Consider the following 21,330-nt stretch of genomic DNA (forward strand, 5'->3'; position numbering starts at 1 on the left):
GAAATTATAAAAAGCTATCTGACACATAAAATAGCTCACAGTGGAGGAGGTACTGTTTGTAAGGAGGAAAAGGAAGAGCAAGAGATGATAGAGGAGGAGGAGGACAATGGACATAACTGTAGCGGAACAAAATGGACAAATAGGGTGAGATGACTCATACAATACTCTGACGTATCAAATAACAGAAAGAATAATGACAAAATCTATTTGACAGATCTTGTTATTTGATGAACATAACATCGATACAACAAGACATGTACAGAAAAATGTAATTTTTAACAGCTGGTCAATACTTCACATAATCTAAATCCTTTAATAACAGAAATAAATACAACTGAAATGTGTGACAAGATATTCACAGAGAGCTTTTAGTAACAATTCTAAAAAACTTCGGTATGAGTTGTGATATGTAAACAAATATTTAAATAATTTTCAACTCGTGCATGCAGACATGTGCTCATTCATCACACACACACACACACACACACACACACACACACACACACACACACACACACTTATGTTTGGTAGGAGTGATAATTATCTCTTTCTTTATTTCTAACATTTCCATGAATAATCTAATGACTTCTTGTGGCATTTATGAGACATTCAAATGATGAAGTACTGGGCAAGACCCTTGCTAAATTGAAATTTGTGCTGGATATAGCATCCACATAGTAAGAAACTTTATATAACATTTTGTACAGACAAGAGACACTGAACATATATAGTGAATGTCCTTAACTTCTGAAATTACACTGTTACTCATGATACAATTACTAGCACACTTCACATAGAATGCAAATTACCAGAGCTACACCATTTAACATAGCAACATACATCTATGATGGAAATCAGTAACAGCAGATCTGTAATATGGCACATTCTGATTATACAATATTTTAATGAAAGGTTTTCAACATATAGAACAATGAAATTGGTTTCATAAATGATATATCTGCATGCAAAAACATACAACGGTAACACTCCTCAACAATGTACTCAGCAGAAAAGTGAAATATTCAAGTACAAGTAGTCATGTATAACATGACTAAAGAAAACAATAAATTAATCTCTGGCAACAATCTATTACACAGGTCACAACAAGCTGTTTGCTAAGTGACAAATAACTTAGTCAGTCACACAAGCTTGTTCTGGTTTTTCTACTACCTACAGCATAATTTATACATACTAACACTCATTCATAATACAGAAAGAGATATTACATTGCACATTTCTTTCAGATAGGGACCATTCACAGGACATATTCAATATGAATAAATTTTGTTTATGAACACATAAGTGAAAATGTATCAGTGTCATTCATACAACGTGTTCTCCTTTATCATCTCATTACTTATAAATTGAGAATAGGGTGCCAATATTCAAAGACTTCATTATTTGAAACTAAATTATTTTTTTTTTAGAAATACTCCCTCCCACAAAGCTGACTTACTTCTGACATAAGCCCATTTAATAATGATAGATGTCTTCAAGTTATCACACACGATTGGCATTTTGAAAGGTATGAAGATTTTTCATAATGGGATTTAAAAAATTCATGCTATTGTAGCTGGTGACAAACAATAAGCACACAAAGCACACAGAGTTTAAATGATTTACATAAACCCAATGAAAACGTAGGCTACATTAATATTTTCTAGAAGAGACTTCTTGCAAAATTTCACACGCTCTGTCCTCGGGCACTGTTTTAACATTTAAAGTTCTAATCATCGAGTTATTTATGAACACAACTCAAATTCAAATAAATAAATTTTTGAAAAACAAGTTCTAGCAACATTTCAATTAATAGCAGACACTCAGAAGATTCACAATTTCTTGTGTTGGAACAGCTGGCAAAACACAGAAACCTAAACCTAGCTTAAAGCTTTTAAAAAATTTTCAACCCCCATACTATAACAATATGAGAAATTAGAATCACTTGTATAATAGCTCTGAAGGGAGCAGAAAGCAAATTAATCATCCTCTTGTAGAGTTAATTTTGTCACACATTTTTTAATTGCTAGCAAGTAGCTATGTAAAGAGTGCTTTCATTTCTCTCTTAATAGTAGAGTAATCATGATATATGAATACTGTATGCCTTCTATGTCACTTTTCAGATCTTTCTCATAACATGCACATCTTTATGATGCATATAACCTTTTGCTTTAACATCTCAACTGCTGCTCAGCAATACTCCACCAAAACCAAATCTTCATCCCTTGCAACCACAAAACTAAATAGTTATTGTTGCATTAGAATTTAGCAATTGACAGGAAATTTGGATATCTTTGAGCGACTATTCCAGCTACAACATCACCAGGAAAGTAACTTCTGAAAATAATCTGAAACAACCATACCCACAAGGTGGGTTCCATTCAACCTGGAGTCTGAGTGGCCTGTCCTACCTTTCTAACCTTCCTCAACCTCTCCCTCTTTTCTCACTGAGAAAGGAACATACAAATTCTGAAAGCTACAAATTTTTTCCCCCTAATTTTATCTGTTTCTTTCAGTGGTACTTGGAATTTCACTTTTTGAAAGTAAGTACGGGCCAGACAGTCTCTCCTTGTCAGTTAACAGTTTTCTCGACTGCATTTTCCTTTTGAAGCACTGTTTTAATTTTACACTCAATATTTTTCCTCTTACTTAAATGGTACATTACTTGGCAATATCTTACTCTCCAGGGAAAACAGCTTCAATTAAATATAAATATTTCCCAGATCAGATTAAATATTAAGCTTGTTGTAATGAAAGCTGTGCTTTACATGTATTCATTCTTCTGACACGCTCTTATCAAATGAGAAAATTAATCATCAAAGTAGTTACTGTGCTGCATAGTGCAAGGCATGTTTTCATGTCAATTGACTAGGAAAAAAGTAGTACATAGTTTTAAAAAAAGTTTTATATTTATCATGCCCTGAAACATGACTGCTTGGTCTGCCCTCTCATACAAAAACACAAGGGAACATGGAACTTCCCTGACGGCAACATAATGAACACAGGTCATGTATTGACAAAAAGCAAGGGACAAATCACACAACCTTTACATGACAAGCCTTCGGGAACCCCAAAATAGCCCTGATCACTATTTGGTATTGATCAGAGTCACAGCAATTACATATCACTATAAAAAGGAACTAGAACAAATCCTCAAAATACAATGCAACTGCTCAGAACATAACTGAAATAAAAAATAAAAATCAAGAAACTCTACAGGGAAGTGTCAAACACAATGGTATTGAAGAAGCACCAGAAATCATTGAGCTGTTAACGAAAAGGCAGTAAATTAAGTGGTAGTAATGGAAAACAAACAGAAAAACTGGCCATTTGACACAGTGTGGGAGAGCAACCGAAGAAAAGAACAAGCCATACAAGAGGATGGTACAAAGGAACTGTACCAGAAAATTAAAGCAGTATTACAAAAAGAAAAGAAGAACTGATGAAGAATTTACCAATGAAAGAAACTAGAGTGGCTTTAGGAATGGTCACTTAGAAAATCTACTCATCTCAAGATTGACATGCAGAGTCACTTCCAAAAAATTAGTTTGTTGGTATAGGAAGCCTAAAAGCCATAACAGTGCAACAAAGGAGTCATATGCACACAACAAAGGAGTAGACCAAATAGAGTGTGAAAATTACTTATGAATAATGCTTCCAAACTTGAAATACAAAATGTGCTTTCTGATCTGTTTGACCACCTCCTCTCAACTGTCGAGAAAGAGAGAGAGATATATATAAAGAAGGTCCACATTGCAGGAAATGGAAACTCAGAAGCTTCTGAGACTGATGTAGACTTCACAGAGCATTTTAAGAAGCAGAGTATGTCTACAAAGAATGCCATTACAGCCAGTGGATATCCACAACAGCATAAACCTGGGTGATGGCACTTATGTTTCTTCTTTTTAATGTACTGCTGGAAAACTTGATAGAAGAGGCTAACCTGCTGTGCAGTGGAATCATCTAAGACAAAATAATGTAAACATTGGCCGGCATCAGTGATATACACACCCACAGGACCTCAACAGAGGGCAAGGAAGGAGTAATTTACTGTATTAAAATTAGTCCTTGTGGGTTTGACTATCAATGAGTCTAAGATTGAATGCATTGCTTGTATAAGGGCACACACTGGAAAGATGCAGAAATTAGTGACCAGATTTAACTGTAAATTTGAAAAGGCTGAGCAGTTTGAATAACAGCAATTGGCCACAACACACTACAGTGATACTTACATAGGAAATTAATTGTCTGGCAGCAGCTAATAGAGCTTATTTTGCTGTAACAAAATTCCTTGTTTCAAAGCTCCTGTCTCACACCACAAAGTTAATCATACATAAAACACTTCAGAAACTGCCATTAACAGTAACTGATACTAGCATGTTTCATACCTCTGAGAGGAAGATACTTCACAGAACAAAACATCCTTGCTGTGAGGGAAGAAGGTGGAGAAGACCATACAACAATTAACTTTCTGCCATATATGATGAATCACAAAAAGTCACAATGGCTGCTCCATTGTTCCAAGTATTGCCTATAAACATAAATAAAAGTAAAAACCTGTCCTAACTTCTAGAACTCTTATTTCCTTCCTCAGGTGGGAATGAGAGAGAGGTAAGGGAAGGTTATAATGGAGGAGCAAGTCACTCAAACCCCAGGTTGAAAGGATGATGAGAGACAAAAGTGTGTGTCCTCACAGAGGTGTGTCCCACTCAACCTCGCAACTTTTACCTGCCCCTCCTTCCCAGACTTCAGTATATCATACCTATACTTCCACGAGAAAGGAGTTAACAATTCTGAAGACCAGGAGACACTCTTCTACTTTTATGCATGTCTATCAGCAGCACTCAGAATTTTTCCCTCTGAAGGTAAGCAAAGGTCTTCTTGTAATTTTACTGTTCTGTCATGTGAATTGTTCTTTGGATACAAACAAGAATATCAGCAAGACTGAGATGGACCGGGTATGTGGCACAAATTGGAAATCTTGGAGGATGACAATGGCATGGCCAACCCAATAACATGTGGATATTGTTGAAGTGGACATTCAGAGAATAGTACACAGGAATTGAGAAGCACTAGTGCAAAAATGGGACATCTAACAGAAAATTGTGGAAGAGACAAAGGTCCACAACAGACTGTGGAGCCATAGGAGGAGGACACATATATTTTCAATCGTAATATTTTGGCAAAGCTTATAACAATTAGGTCTTCATGATCATTTAAATAATACTGTTTATAATTTTAGAGTTAATTATTGGAAATAAATATTTACAGAAGATCATCATATGTGAAAACCATGTTACATTACTTTGTTTACAGAGAATGAGATTTTTATGGTAAGTAGTTAATAATTAGCATACACTGGACAAAGTTGTAGTTGTGATGAATTTTTCCAAAACACATTACTTCATACTAATTCTTTTGGCAGACAATACTGGAATCTCAGAGTAAAAGTCTTTATTCCAGATATAGCTTAACAGCTGTTGAAATATGTACTTAATTAGACGAGTCAATGAGAGAAACTCAGTTCATTTTTTAAATAGCCAAAATGGGTTTCATGTCAGTCACCTTCCATGTGAGAGTTCAGATTATAAGATATAAGTATAAAATAAACTGACTGTAATTAGTGAACAGTTTATATTATGTGTTCAGTCCAAGGGAAAATTAGTTCTTTCCTTTCATTCTTATATAATTATAGGGGTGTCTGAAAAATATGCCAAAATAAATGTGAAAATAATGCCCAGTTATCTGTACAATACTAGCAGAAATGGATATCCGTAACTAATTTATCACAGAAGGTACAAATGATTGATAACACATGTTACCAAACATGAAAGATTGAGTAACTATATTATATAATATTGAAGTTGTGGAACAACTTTTACTGTCTCTTGAGAGGTCTGTGTAGTTTAATCTTTCACTATGTCTCTAGAAATCAAATGTTCATTGCTAGAACAATGTTTAAATAACATTTAGCATGAAAGTAGCCTGATGGGTCCCTCTCAATTTGGGGTTAGAGTGAATTCTTCCTTTTTCCAACCTCCCCCAATCCTCTTCTCCCTGAGCAAGAAACATACAAGTTCCAAAAGCTAGGAATAGTTTTCTTCTGCTTTAAAGTGTTTCTATCAGCAGTGCCTGGAATCTCACTTCCTGATGGTAAGTACTGGCCACCCATTCCGTCTCCTTAGAATGAGTACATTCAAACATAAAAGGCAAGTCTCTTATTCAGAGGTAGTCACTTTCTGCACCACACAAATGTGAACACATCTATAAAAATAACATTGTGCGTCATTACTTCTATTTAACTAAGAGTCTGTGAAAATCTCACAATATGACACACCGTAACATCCCCTGTGCGTGCTTTCGACGAATAAATAAAAAAGTAGAAAGAAAAAAAAATTAGAAAAAACAGAACACTTATGGAAGAATGGGCACATGTAAGTAAAATCAATCAAAGGCAAAGCAAATTGTCATTCTGCCTTGATAAAATTCAGCAGATCTTTCACTGTCTGAATACACACACTTCCTTATATGCTTTACACACACGTCTCTAGCACGCACGAAGGGGGTTCTCAGAAGCTCTCGACAAAGCTTGCAGGAAAGAGGCCAGTTCGCCCTGTACGTTGCTGGGTGCCTTTGTACCATCCATCATCTCTCTTCTTGTGGACATAAATTATGTCACCCACTTGTAACTCCAGTTCAAATTCACTGTTCGGAGGATAAGGCACAATACAGCGGAATCTGAAAATCAGAATAAACTGCAATTAATTTGTAGAATTGAGAATATGTAATTTTATGAAAGGTATCAAAATTTTCCAAGAACAACATTAAAAAAAATGCCAACTTTGTAGTAAAAGTTTACAACAATTTATTAAGCAAAAGACTGGCTTGAAAGGGAATATGAAAAGGCACGGAGGGGAGTGTAATACTGTCTCACTTAAAAATTATTTTTAATGTTAACATGGGCTTCTAACATAGTGGCTAGTGCAATAAATAAATAATATGAATATAATAGAGGGAAACATTCCATGTGGGAAAAATATATCTAAAAACAAAGATGCTCTAACTTACGAAATGAAAGTGTTGGTATGTTGAGAGAGACAATAAAAAACACAAACACACACACACAAATTTCAAGCTTTCGCAACCCAAGGTTGTTTCATCAGGAAAGGGGGAAGGAGAGGGAAAGACGAAAGGATGTGGGTTTTAAGGGAGAGGGTAAGGGGTCATTCTAATCCCGGGAACGGAAAGACTTACCTTAAGGGCAAAAAAGGACAAGGACAGGTACACACACACACACACACACACACACACACACACACACACACACACACACACACACACACGTATGTGGGGCTCACTGACATCATAAGAAGAATTGGAGCTTCTCAAACTCCCTCAAGACCAAACGCAAACATTACATTGGCACACTCAATGCGAACACACTGGTGAAGACAGGAAAGATGAAACAATTCACAGATACTCACGAAAAATTTCAAATAAAAAATGTGCACTGCAAGAAACACGATTCACAGACAAAGACGATTTTAACACGGAGAACTTTAGAATATACAAACTAAAACCATCGAGACAACTGAAAAACCTACAGCTTTTTGGCACAGGATTTGCAGTACACAGGTCCATCAAGGACAGCATAATCGACTTTTCATCACCAAACTAAAGAATCAGCACCATCACAGTGAAAACAGCCAACAAATCCTACACAACAATCAACGCAAATGCACCGACTAATGACTACAACAGGACAAACCCAGACGAAACTGATGACTTCTGGCCAACAATGGAAGAAACTATCAAAAATTCCTGCACATAGAGTCAAAATAATACTGGGAGGCTTCAACACTAAACTTGGAAAAGAAAATGAATGCACACATACCACATGAAATTGTACTCCACAGAAGGACACAAACAAAAATGGAAAACACCTGATAGACTTTTGCAAAAGCCACGATCTTGCCATTATGTCAACAAAATTCAAGAAACCAACACGGAAACTTACCACATGGAAATTCCCCACCAGAAAGCAAGAACTACAATCAACCATGTAATAGTCTAGAAAGATTCACAAAAAGAAATTTTGAACATAGACACATGTAAAGGCTATTTCACCTCAGACCACCAACCTACTGCAGATCAGGATTTGCCTTTTGCCCAAGAAAAAGCTCCAGAAGAACAAAATTGTTAGACCAGATCCAGAATACCTTACTTTAAACCAGACACAAATATTAGACAAAATTAAAATTGAGAAAATGACAGACTGGACACAACTTTCAGGAACAATCAGAGAGGCCATAAAACTAGCACAAGCACAATGCACAAGGAAACACCGTTGGTGGAACCGCACATATGACCAAGCTAGTGACCAACGAATCAGCACATGGAAAAAAAATTTAGTAGTCATAAACTGGATGAACTTCCTGAAAACACAGAAACAATCAAGCAAAATCATTAGCAGCGAAAAATAACAGTATGATAAATGGTGAGTTATGGACATTGAATCTGACTTCATGAAAAACAATACAAGAAACTTCTACAGAATGTTCAGAGAAAATATGACTGGATAACAACCACCAAACTTGTGCTTCAGAAGACCAGATGGAACAGAAGAAACCAATACAAAAAACAATTGTGTCATTCTGGCAAAGTACTTTGAAAAACTCCTTAACACGGATCCCCCTATGGAAGAACCAATGACAGAAATGAGTATGTACAATACAGAGAGTGAACCTCCATCTCTAGAAGAAGTTAACGAAACAATCCAGTCAGTCAAGAATAGTACAGCACCAGGAGAAGACGGCATCTTCACAGAAATCTGGAAGTTACAAGACCCAGAACTCACCAAAGACATCCACAGGATCTTGGAAGATATCTGGGAGACCATGAAAATTCCTGATGACTGGGAAACTGCCCTGATACACCCACTACACAAAAAAGGTGACAACTACAGAGAAATTTCCCTACCACTGGTCACGTAAAGATCCTCTCTAAAGCTTCACTAAACAGATTAGAATGCCCAACCTACCACTTGATTGGGGAATACCAAGCATGCTTCCATAAAGGGCGGTCTTGTGTGGAACAAATTTGGAACCTGAAAATGATTTTACAACACAAACAGAACCTGATCATTACCTTTGTTGACTTCAAAAATGCGTATGACTATCGACCATAAAACTCTCTTCAAAATTCCATCTGAATACAAAGTAGACAACAAAACACGGACTGTCATAGAGCAAACTTTGACCAGCACGACCTCCAAAGTAAAGTTACATGGGGAACTATCAGAGCCCTCTGAAATTCGCACAGGTGTCCAACAAGGCGATGGCCTCTCACCTCTCATTTTCAATCTAGTGTTAGATACGGAAATAAACGAATGGCAAATATCACAACATGGGATAACCTTAAGAAACCTACAGATTAAATGCCTGGCTTTTGCACACAATTTGGCGATTATCACAAAAGATAAAAACGAAACAAAAGAAGCTATTGAAAAACTACACGAAATTGCTTCGAAAACTTATGAAAAGAGACAGTTTATGAGCACAAATAAACTCTCATCCCTTAAGTCAAAGTACGGCATGATTTACAAAATAGCAAACTTCAAATACCTCAGTGAAACACCACAAATGAGCGGACATAACAGAGACTCAAACGAAAAAAGAAAAAATATACTGGACATGTCATACAAAGTTGTGTGGAATCATTACAACAAGAAGTACATCTCACAAAAGCCAAATTACACCACTACGACATGGTGGTGCTCCCCAAAGCACTGTATGCTGCAGAGACCACACTCATCCTAGGGCATACACGTATCAGACAACTAGAAAAAGTAGAATGGAAAATATTTGGCGCAACTAACAGCAAGAGAGTATGGATCAGGAAACCTACAGAAGAACTATACAAACATACGGAGACAATCACAAAAAAGATTACAAAATGCAGACTACAATTCTAAAGCTATAATATTAATCAACAAGACACAGTTCAACTTCTATGTTTACTCACTCACATTGAGATTCAAGTGGTGTGAGCATACAGTCATCCCACTTCACACACTCTTTGAACGTTTAAGTAGTGTGTTGACACTCATAATTTGATTTGAAGCATTGGCACCTGAGTTATTCATTATTGCTAGCATGGACATGAGGCACCTGCCATAAATGGGTAAAAAAGGGAGAGAATATACAAAGCCTTGCAGTGACAGGCATATAAATACCTGTTGTTGTTCAAATTCCCAAATGAACAATGAATGAGCAGATCCTTATAGATACAGTAATAGTCGGGAAAAAATTTGAAATCTCTGCCTAAGTGGTGCCTTGCCTGAGTGTATGTTAATCCTGAGGGGTAATAATTGAAGAAGCATGCAGTCCACATTGATTACACAACAAATAGCGTAACAATAAAAACAAAAGTTAATATTCTTAGTGTACCATTCCAGGGTACTGTAACCACAAGGATGGAAGATGAGGAACCATCACTTTACTTTACAGAAGAATCAGAAGCAGCTTTAACGAGCTGGCAAACAACAATCAATAGCCACCTCGATAAAAGGCAATGGAGGTGGGAAACTCCACAAGATGATGCCACGTTGAAACAGAAGACCAATTATCTGAGATGAAGAATAGCCCAAACAAAGGTATTTTTCCAGATAAAGACAAGTTTAAAGGTATTAAAGTTTCCATATTACTATGTGATAATACTGTTCTCGTTTAAGAATTTTCTCTCTTCCCCTCATGTTTCCCTAGCAGGGTGGATCCCAACTGCAGAGGAGAAACTCTCAGCTATAGTTTCCATGTTTACAATGTTTTTTTCTACCAATTCATAACTAGATTCTATTTTAAGTATTTCAGTATACTGTAAGACTACTGCCACCGGCTTATCACATTTAGTATAGAATAATACTACTGAGGGAACACAGGTGTAAATGTACACATTTTCTGTTTCTTTCCACATACATGATAATCAAATACAATCCATAGAGGGACAAGGCCGCACAAATGATCTATTGGTACAGTGACCATGCTCCATCTGCAGAAGAGTGCATGTATATGCCTTAGGTGTAAGTGTGCAGTGGCCAATGTGTCACACATGCCACAAGAAACAAATGGCAATGGAACATATTCATGTGTATTTTTCTATTTCAATGGTTCTTTTATCCAAGACAAGTTTATTCACAGAAGTCAAAGACATAAAACAGATGATGTCTGGTACAACATGAGAAAACATGTCAGTTCACAGTAATTTTTGCTATGCACTGTTATTTATCTGGATGTTTTGCAGTTTTATTGAAACTTCTATGTATATACCAATTCGTATCTACATACAACACCAACTGCACTTAGCTTAAGTAATTCTTCTGGGCTACTGTGTCTCACTTTTATAACCATATGTTCTCACTTTTACTGTTATAATTTCTCACTTTTATCTATTTTATTCAGTTTTCAAAACCTTTAGTGATAATGTTTAGTACTTTGATTTATTACATGGTATTTTAATTTTTATAGGTTGTGGAAGCCCTAAGTGACAACCACGACCTGGGTGTTTTATTTTACTTTCAAAAAATTTCATAGAAATTGTGAGAAAATTCTTTGCACCAGAATGTGAGTGTGCTGGTATCCCATCTTACGCAATGTCTGAACATTTAATTACCATGCCAGACTTGTAATTTGAATTGAGGTATTGTTACCAGCTTTTGCTGCTCTAGGTGTGTATACACATCCTGTTATGCAGTTCCCCCAGTGTTGTGGACATGTATACACATGCTGCCTGGATTTTTCTATGGTGCTATGGATGTCTGCATATATCACAGTCTGCCGACTTCCTACAGCTGTGGTCACGTTACACCTGTATCTCGGTGAATAAAAAAATTTCAAGTATTTATCATACAACATATGTATCTTATCGCATGCTATCATTTGCAAAAAAAACACATGTCAATATCTTCAATGATTTATGAGATATGACAGTTTTTACGACACATGATTCGTGATGCACAAGGCTGTGAATGGGTGTGTTGTGCACAACCATCCTTTGGATATAAAACCCAATAACTCAAGAACAAAATGGGATATCATTCTCTTCTCAATTTTAAATAAAATTTTGTTACCTTATCTATGTTTCATTCGCTGCTGTGTACAAGCTAAAATCAACCCTGAGCAAAGTTAACACAAAGCGTTTTTACATCTGCAAAATTCTTTAAAACTTTGTGCCGTTTTTTACTCAATTTGATGCAGCACATTAAATAGGATGGATAATAAAAAGAAATTCAGTTCCTTATTGAGCGAAAATATCAGATTCTAAGACTTGGAAAAAAATCAAATCTTTTCACCAAACAGTTTTTGAAAACTCAGATGACAAACAATTCATATCAGCCAGAATGACACCTCTCCGCACAGGTGCTAGTATTTCGCAAGCATTACAGCCATAACAAAAGCTGTCTCAGCATGGAACGTAAAGTGCACATCTGTAGCAGCGAAAGCGTTAATCAAATTTCAACACCTCACAAGAATGGCCGCCATTCTGTCCTTAAACTCTCATCCAGATCTCTCTCTCATACTATGACATCCGTTCTTTCCAAAGCCCTAACCTTCAGCTCCACATCAAAATTAAAGCGCAATGCCCTAGTTGTTGTTCTCATTCATCTGTAATTTCAACAGAAAATACAACTTCACCACTCAGTCACAAACTCCCACCAGAGCGAGCACTGAATCCTGACCAGAATAGTTCCAACCACAATCCAAAATGTATGTTCAACTTTTTTTCAAAAACAAAGCTCGCCAAGCATTCCAGGAATTCCTCACTTCCAATACTGGCTGTCAACCCTCCTTGAAAAGCATAAGCAACGCCTCAAAACTTACGAACTGAGTCTCTTAAATATTAGTGACCTGACAGCAGATGACTCTTTCATTATATTTCCTGTGGGTAAAGGCTCAACAACTGGAATACTTCACTGCAAGGGACTGGCTCTTAGACATCTCAACATGCAAAATTGTTGGTGATGAACCCGTTCTGTCCATCCTGATTGCTGTAGGAAGTCCTGATTCGTGCATGTCCACTTACACCTATTTCCCAAAATACACAAATACAGTCATCTTGGCCATCGGCTCTGATAATCTTGGGTCCTCTTTATCACTAATCATTTTCAATGTGACCTCAATTTACGCAAACATCTCACACACAGCCCCTCAGCCACAGAACACTACCTCTCCCAACAGCCACCTGATAATCTCTCTAAAACCTTGTTTACTGCCACTCTAGCCAACTCTACCTTAACCATAATTATTTAATTTTTGAGGACCAGACCTACAGACATATCAGGGGGATTGCTATGGCAGCAGGACAACCTCATCTTACACTAACCTTTTCATGGATAGAATGGAAAAGGCTTTCCTCAAGACCCAGAAACTGGGCCCTTTCGCCCCATGCAGATTTGTCTACATCCTCTTTGTTCTTTGGTTGGGGATAAGAGACTAAGTAACAAGATATCTTTGTGACCAGGCTCATTGTCAATAACAATTACTCTGCTTCCTGCAACAAGTAACTTTTGCCAAATCCAATCCAATCTGACCATTCTTTATGTTGACCTGCACCACACTGAACTGCACATTCAAACCTCAGTTCATATAAAAGCAATAAATAAGAACAATATATTCACTTTGGCAGCTGCCTCCCCTTTCACATAAAACGCTCACTTTCCTGCAGCCTATGCACCCACAACACATGTTTTTGCTGCAAAACAAACCCGTTAACATCTACACTAACAATCTCTCTTAGGGTTTTCTCTCCAACAACTAACCAACAGTTCTTAATCCAAACCACATCTCCCAGGTAACATCATCCTCCCACTCTCCTCCTATTTCGGTTTCCACCTCCAAAAATTCTTAAGGTTTCCCCCTGTCACCCAGTACCACACAGACATTGTACACCTGAATACTTTGCTCTGTTTTACCTTTACTTTCTCAGTGTCAAGCCCTAAATGATATCCTCTTGGTCTGACATCCTCCTTGGTTGGTTAGTTGGTTTAAAAAGAGGGGAGGGGAGGGGACAGAACTGCTTGGTCACTGGTCCCTTTTTCCTGTTAAAACAATCATACAAGGGAAAGAATAAAACAAACGAGACATAGAGCAAAATACCACAAGGAAGGAAAAATGACACAAAGGCAACAAACACTATAAGGAACAAAAGAGGACAAGAAAAACCACACGAGACGCAAGAAACAGGTAGAAGAGATTAGAACATGAAAGCAGATTACCACGGCTGGCTGACCATGAGAATAAACTCTGCAACACATTAAAACTTCCACCTGAAAGCACAAGGGTGGAGAACACCCAGGAACAGAGGACATGTCCTAAAATTTAGATCATCTACATCTACATAGATACTCTGCAAATCACATTTAACTGCCTGGCAGAGGGTTCATCAAACCACCTCCACAATTCTCTACTGCTGGCCGGAGTGGCCGTGCGGTTCTAGGCGCTGCAGCCTGGAGGCGAGCGACTGCTACGATCACAGGTTCGAATCCTGCCTGGGGCATGGATGTGTGTGCTGTCCTTAGGTTAGTTAGGTTTAATTAGTTGTAAGTTCTAGGTGACTTATGACCTCAGAAGTTAACTCACATAGTACTCAGAGCCATTTGAACCATTAGCCAATTCTCTATTATTCCAATTTCTTATAGTGCGTGGAAAGAATGACCACCTATATCTTTCCATACTAGCTCTGATTTCCCTTATTTTATCTTGGTGATCATTCCGCCCTATGTAGGTTGGCATCAACAAAATATTTTCGCATTCGGAGGAGAAAGTTGGTGATTGGAAATTCGTGAGAAAATTCTGTCACAACAAAAAACGGCTTTCTTTTAATGATTTCCAGCCCAAATCCTGTATCATTTCTGTGACACTCTCTCCCATATTTTGCGATAATACAAAACATTCTGCCTTTCTTTGAACTTTTTTTATATACTCTGCCAGTCCTACCTGGTAAGGATCCCACACTGCACAGCAGTATTCTAAAGAGGACGGACAAGTGTAGTGTAGGCAGTCTCCTTTGTAGGTCTGTTACATTTTCTAAGTGTCCTGCCCATAAAATGCAGCCTTTGGTTAGCCTTCCCCACAACATTTTCTATGTGTTCTTTCCAATTATCAAAATATAAAACCCACCCTCACAAATACAACTTAAAACTAAATCAGCCAATGAGGCGTTGTCAGACAAAATTAGTGGCAAAAAGTCCGGTAACCTAAGATTTTGTCACAGGGGAGTCATAGTAGGACAGTGCACCAGAATATGGGCCACTGTCAACTGGGTGCCACACTGACATTGAGGCGGGTCTTCAAGGTGCAGGCGGTAGCTGTGGGTCACCCAGGTGTGGCCAATGTGGAGCCGGCAGAGAACCACAGAGTCCCTGCGAGAGGTCCTCATCGAGGACTCCCACACATTCGTAGATTCCTTAATGGCACGCAGTTTGTTGGGGGTACTGAGATTATGCCATTCCATCTCCCAAAGCTGAAAAACCTTACAGTGTGAGAATGAATGCAGGTCAGTTACGGGGATGGCAACCTCCAGAAGCGGTTACCAGCCTGTCGGCAAGTTCATTTCTTGGGGTTCCGAAGTGACCTGGGACCGAGACAAACACCACTGAATAACTGGACTGTTCCGGGTCATTGATGGGACTCCTGCAAAGGATGGTGAGGGTAGTACTGATCGATAGCTTGTACGCTGCTTAAGGAGTCAGTACACAGGAGAAAAGACACCAAGGTATGAGCAGATGTGCTCAAGAGCACGAAATATGGCCGCCAGCTCTGCAGTGAAAACACTGCAGTTATCTCGCAATGATTGCTGTTCAGGGTGTTCTCCATGAACATATGCAAAGCCAATGTGACCATCAGCCATCAAGCCATCGGTGTAAACCACTTCCAGGCCCCTGAACACATCAAGAATGGAGAAGCGGCAGTGGAGAGCCGCAGGAGTAAATGAATCCTTAGGGCCATATGAAAGGTCCAGGCAAAGCTTTGGCCAGGGTTTACACCATGGAGGTGTACATGAATGGATCTTGAGTAGAGGTGGTAAAGGGAAGGACTGCAGTTCAGACAGAAGCGATCGGACATGAACCACCAACGTAAGAGCTGACCTGGGCTGCCGATAAGGGAGATGAACCACCGTGGGTAGGAAAAGGAGACTGTAATTTGGATGCACAGGAGAACTATGAATGTGTGCAATGTAACTGGCAAGCAGTTGTGCATGTCTAACCTTCAATGGAGCGACTCCGGCCTCCAGCAGGATGCTGGTAACCGGACTCATCCTAAAAGTTCCCGTCGCTAGTCGCATGCCACAGTGGTGCACTGGGTTGAGTACACACAATGCTGAGGGTGCAGCAGAACAATAAACCAGACTCCCATAGTCAAGGCAGGACTGAGCAAGCGTTCTATAGAGCTGCAGTAGTGCAGAGCGATCTGCACCCTGGTTGGTGTTGCTCAAGCAGCAGAGGGCATTGAGGTGCTGCCAGCACTTCAGTTTAAGCTGACGAAGGTGAGGAAGCCAAGACAATCGGGCATCAAAAACCAGTCCTAAGAATCAATATGTCTCCACTACAGTGAGTGGATCGTTGTTAAGGTAAAGTTCTGGTTCCAGATGAACATTACGACACCGACAGAAGTGCATAACAGATGACTTTGCGGCTGAAATCTGGAAACCATGGGCTAGAGCCCATGACTGCACCTTGTGGATGGCTCCCTGTAGTCGCTGCTCAGCAACACCAGTACTGAAGTAGCAGTATTAAATGCCGAAGGCGTCTGCATACAGAGCAGGTGAGATGGAGGGCCCTACAGCTGCTGCTAGATCATTAATGATCCCTAAAAGTAGAAATACGTTCAATACAGAGCCCTGCGGGACTCCATTCTCCTGGATATGGGTGAGCTATGGGAGGCACCAACCTTAACATGGAAAGTATGGAGTGACAAGAATTTTTGGATGAAAATCAGGAGTGGGCCCTGGAGACCCCACTCATACAATGTGGCTATGATACGATGTGACCAGGTTGTGCTGTAAGCTTTTTGTAAATCAAAAAAGATGGCAACAAGATGTTGGCATCTGGAAAAGGCTGTCTGGATGGCAGGCTTGAGGGACACAAGATTATCAGTGGTAGAGCGACCCTGGCATGGAGCCAGTAGGCCATGTGACTGCAGCACCCAACCCAACTGCCGACACACCATACATTCTAGCAGCTTACAAAAAACATTGGCAAGTCTGATGGGCCAATAGCTATCCACATCAACTGGGTTTTTATCTGGTTTGAGCACTGGTATGATGGTGCTCTCCCACCAATGCAATGGAAAGACACCATTGCACCAGATCTGGTTGAAGATGACAAGGAGATATCGCTTGTAGTCAGACAAGAGACGTTTAAGCATCTGACTGTGGATCCAATCTGGCCCAGGAGCTGTGTTGGGGCATTACAGGGTTCACTGTGGCGTGTAGTGAACGAGAGGATTTTCCCTTCCAGCCACCATTTGAGAGTGAGAAAGGCTGGGGAGTAATTCTCCGACATAGAGGGTCTAGCATAGTGCTAAGCAAAGTGCTCACAATCGTGTTTGAATCGTTAGACACCACACCATCAATGTTAATACCAGGGTCTCCTGTTGGGGTCTGGTACCCAAAAACGCGTCTGATAATCATCCCGACTTGGGATGGTGATATATGCCACCCAATGGTTGAGACATACCTCTCCCAATATTCCTGTTTCCATCTTTTTATAAGCTGGCAAATGTGGGCACGCAGCATTTAAAAGCTATTGGGTGTTCCAGAGATGGGTGCTGCTTATGTAACTGTAGAGCCTGCCTACCCTCTTTAACTGCCTCAGCAATTTCCAGTGACCACCAAGGTACTGTTTTTCGCCGGGGCACCCTATGGAACAAGAAATCACATTTTCCGCCATAGAAATGATCATTCTAGTGACCCGCTCAACCACCACATTGATGTTACCAAGTGGGGCAGATTCAATGGTGACAGAACAAGTCAAACCTTCCCAGTATGCCTTGTTTAAAGCCCATCTGGGTAGGCATCCATGGGCATGACACCGGGGAAGTGACAAGTAGATGGGGAAGTGGTCATTACCGCACAAGTAATCGTGGACTCACCAGTGGAGAGGTGGGAGAATTCCTGGGCTACAAAGTGATAAATCAATGGCCAAATAAGTGCTGCGAACCACACTGAAATGTGTGGGAGCCCCAGTATTCAGGAGACAGAGGTTGAGCTGAAACAGTAAATTTTCAACCTGTCTACCTTGACCAGAAAGTGTGCTACCACCCCACAAGGGGTTACGTGTATTAAAATCTCCCAAAAGTAGGAAAGGTTTACAGAGTTGACGAATCAGTGCAGCCGAGACATTCAGGGGGTATCACACCATCTACAGTAAGATATACAATGCAGACAGTTATTTCTTGCTTCATCGACATCCTGACAGAAACAGCTTCAAGAGGGGTTTGAAGGGCACAAGTTCACTACATACCAAGTTCAGGACAGACACAGACTCCACCTGACACTTTATTATAGTCGCTAGGGTTCTTGTAATATCCCCAATAAGGGCAGGGGTCCGCATTGCTGGGAACCAAGTTTCCTGAAGGGCAATGCAGAAAGCATGTATAAAGCTTAACAGTTGCCTTAGCTCAGCCAGGTGGTGAAAAAAACTGCAGCAATTCCACTGGAGGATGAAGTGATCGTGAGGCTGGGAAGGCATGAATGCTCCCGGAGGCAATGTAAGCCTCATGGTCACCTGCTGCCACTGATTTAGTTCCTGAGCAGTCTGTATCCATTGTGTCTGAGGGTCCTGCAAGATCTAGGTCCTCGGCAGATGCCAGAATATACACCTCATCCTCAGATGCAGTGTCGCCCTAACCGCCGTCTGCTTCACGTCTGCTGTGCAGCGAGCTACCTTAATTTAAGTATTAACAGTATTTTTCTTACTTGTCACTACTTCTTCCGTGTGTTTTTGCTTTTAGGAAGCTTTAATCGTCGAGTGCTAGTAATAGTGTTCCATAGATTTCGTGTGTTTTGAATACAGTCAGAGAGAATCCCTTTAGTCAATCATAGTGCCAGTAGTGCTAGTGTTTGTTTTGAATACAGTCCAGAGACAGGTAGTGCTATTTTCATTGTTTTCTACAAGAAGTGTCTAGTAACCACAGTTTAGTCAACAATCAGCCGCCTTTAGTGAATTACCACTCTAGTTAAAAGTTGATTAAGTCTCTTCAGTAAATTGATTCCTTAGGATGGATAGGATGTGTGACTGCTGTGTACGGACGCAGGAGGAGCTGGCCACTCTTCGCGAACAGCTGAGCGCATTGATGGCCGCGGTCAGCCGTCTTCAGGCTGCTGCCTCGGAGTGTAGCAGCAGTGGGGAGTCTGGTGCGTCGCAAGGTACACCCCAGGTGTTACATGCTTCACCCACTGTCCCTGCTGTCGAGACATCTTCGCGGGTACCGGGCGCGGTTGGGTCACCCTCTCCCAAAGGGAAGTGGCGGGTTCAGTGGTGTTCGCGGCGCACGAGGCGGAGGGTCAATGTGGAGGCTGGCCATGTGGCATCGCCCGCTCTGCCTGTGAGTGGACATGTGGCTGCTCCTTCAGCAAGGTCCGAGCAGGCACACGGGGGGAGGGGTTTATTAGTTATTGGGAGCTCCAACGTTAGGCGGGCGATGGAGCCCCTTGGGGAAATAGCAGAAAGGTCGGGGAAGAAGGCCAGTGTTCACTCTGTCTGCTTGCCAGGGGGTCTCATCTGAGATGTGGAGGAGGCCCTACCGGCGGCGATAGAGAGCACTGGGTGCACCCGACTGCAAACTGTTGCTCATGTCGGCACCAATGACTCCTGCCGTCTGGGTTCAGAGGTCATCCTCAGTTCGTACAGGCGGTTGGCGGAGTTGGTGAAGGCGGAAAGCCTTGCTCGCGGGGTGGAATCAGAGCTAACTATTTGTAGTATCGTTCCCAGAACCGATCGCGGTCCTCTGGTTTGGAGCCGAGTGGAAGGCTTAAACCAGAGGCTCAGACGATTCTGCGGAGAGCTGGGGTGCAAATTTCTCGACCTCCGCTATCGGGCGGAGAAATGTAGGGTCCCCCTAAATAGGTCAAGCGTGCACTACACGCCGGAAGTGGCTACGAGGGTAGCGGAGTATGTGTGGAGTGCACATAGGTTTTTTTTAGGTTACAGAATTCCCTCCCTAGGCCCGACAAGACGCCTCCTGAGACGCGGCAAGGCAGGAGTAAGCAAAATGCAACAGGGAATAACAATATTAATGTGCTAATAGTAAACTGCAGGAGCGTCTATAGAAAGGTCCCAGAACTGCTCTCATTATTAAACGGTCACAACGCCCATATAGTACTAGGGACAGAAAGTTGGCTGAAACCACATGTAAACAGTAATGACATCCTAAACTCAGATTGGAATGTATACCACAGAGACAGGCTGGACAGTGAAGGGGGAGGCGTGTTTATAGCGATAAGAAGTGCAATAGTATCGAAGGAAATTGACGGAGATGATTTGGGTGAAGGTCACGGTTAAAGCAGGCTCAGACATGGTAATTGGATGTCTCTATAGGCCACCGGGCTCAACAGCTGTTGTGGCTCAGCACCTGAAGAATAATTTGGAAAATATTTCGAGTAGATTTCCCCACCACGTTATAGTTCTGGGTGGAGATTTTAATTTGCCGGATATAGACTGGGAGACTCAAATGTTCATAACGGGTGGCAGGGACAAAGAATCCAGTGAAATATTTTTAAGTGCTTTATCGAAAACTACCTTGAGCAGTTAAACAGAGAACCGATTCGTGGCGATAACATATTAGATCTTCTGGTGACAAACAGACCCGAACTATTTGAATCAGTTAATGCAGAACAGGGAATCAGCGATCATAAAGCGGTTACTGCATCGATGATTTCAGCCGTAAATAGAAATATTAAAAAAGGTAGGAAGATTTTTCTGTTTAGCAAAAGTGACAAAAAGCAGATTACAGAGTACCTGACGGCTCAACACAAAAGTTTTGTCTCAAGTACAGATAGTGTTGAGGATCAGTGGACAAAGTTCAAAACCATCGTACAATATGCGTTAGATGAGTATGCGCCAAGCAAGATCGTAAGAGATGGGAAAGAGCCACCGTGGTACAACAACCGAGTTAGAAAACTGCTGCGGAAGCAAAGGGAACTTCACAGCAAACATAAACATAGCCAAAGCCTTGCAGACAAACAAAAATTACGCGAATCGAAATGTAGTGTGAGGAGGGCTATGCGAGAGGCTTTCAATGAATTCGAAAGTAAAGTTCTATGTACTGACTTGGCAGA

At 40.5% G+C, this 21,330-nt stretch overlaps 1 protein-coding gene across 2 annotated transcripts in view; it reads right to left on the bottom strand.

Moving 5' to 3' along the window:
- Positions 1 to 202: 202 nt before the first annotated feature.
- Positions 203 to 21,330, bottom strand: part of LOC126282143 (E3 ubiquitin-protein ligase SH3RF1) — a 220,261-nt gene continuing 199,133 nt past the window's right edge. For both annotated transcript variants that reach the window (XM_049981645.1, XM_049981644.1), the window contains one exon: positions 203 to 6,735. In XM_049981645.1, coding sequence (XP_049837602.1) covers positions 6,567 to 6,735 — 169 coding nt within the window. In that variant the 3' untranslated portion in view covers positions 203 to 6,566. The remainder of the gene's footprint in view (positions 6,736 to 21,330) is intronic.

Source organism: Schistocerca gregaria, chromosome 7 (genome assembly GCF_023897955.1).
Source record: "Schistocerca gregaria isolate iqSchGreg1 chromosome 7, iqSchGreg1.2, whole genome shotgun sequence".
Taxonomy (NCBI): Eukaryota; Metazoa; Arthropoda; class Insecta; order Orthoptera; family Acrididae; genus Schistocerca; species Schistocerca gregaria.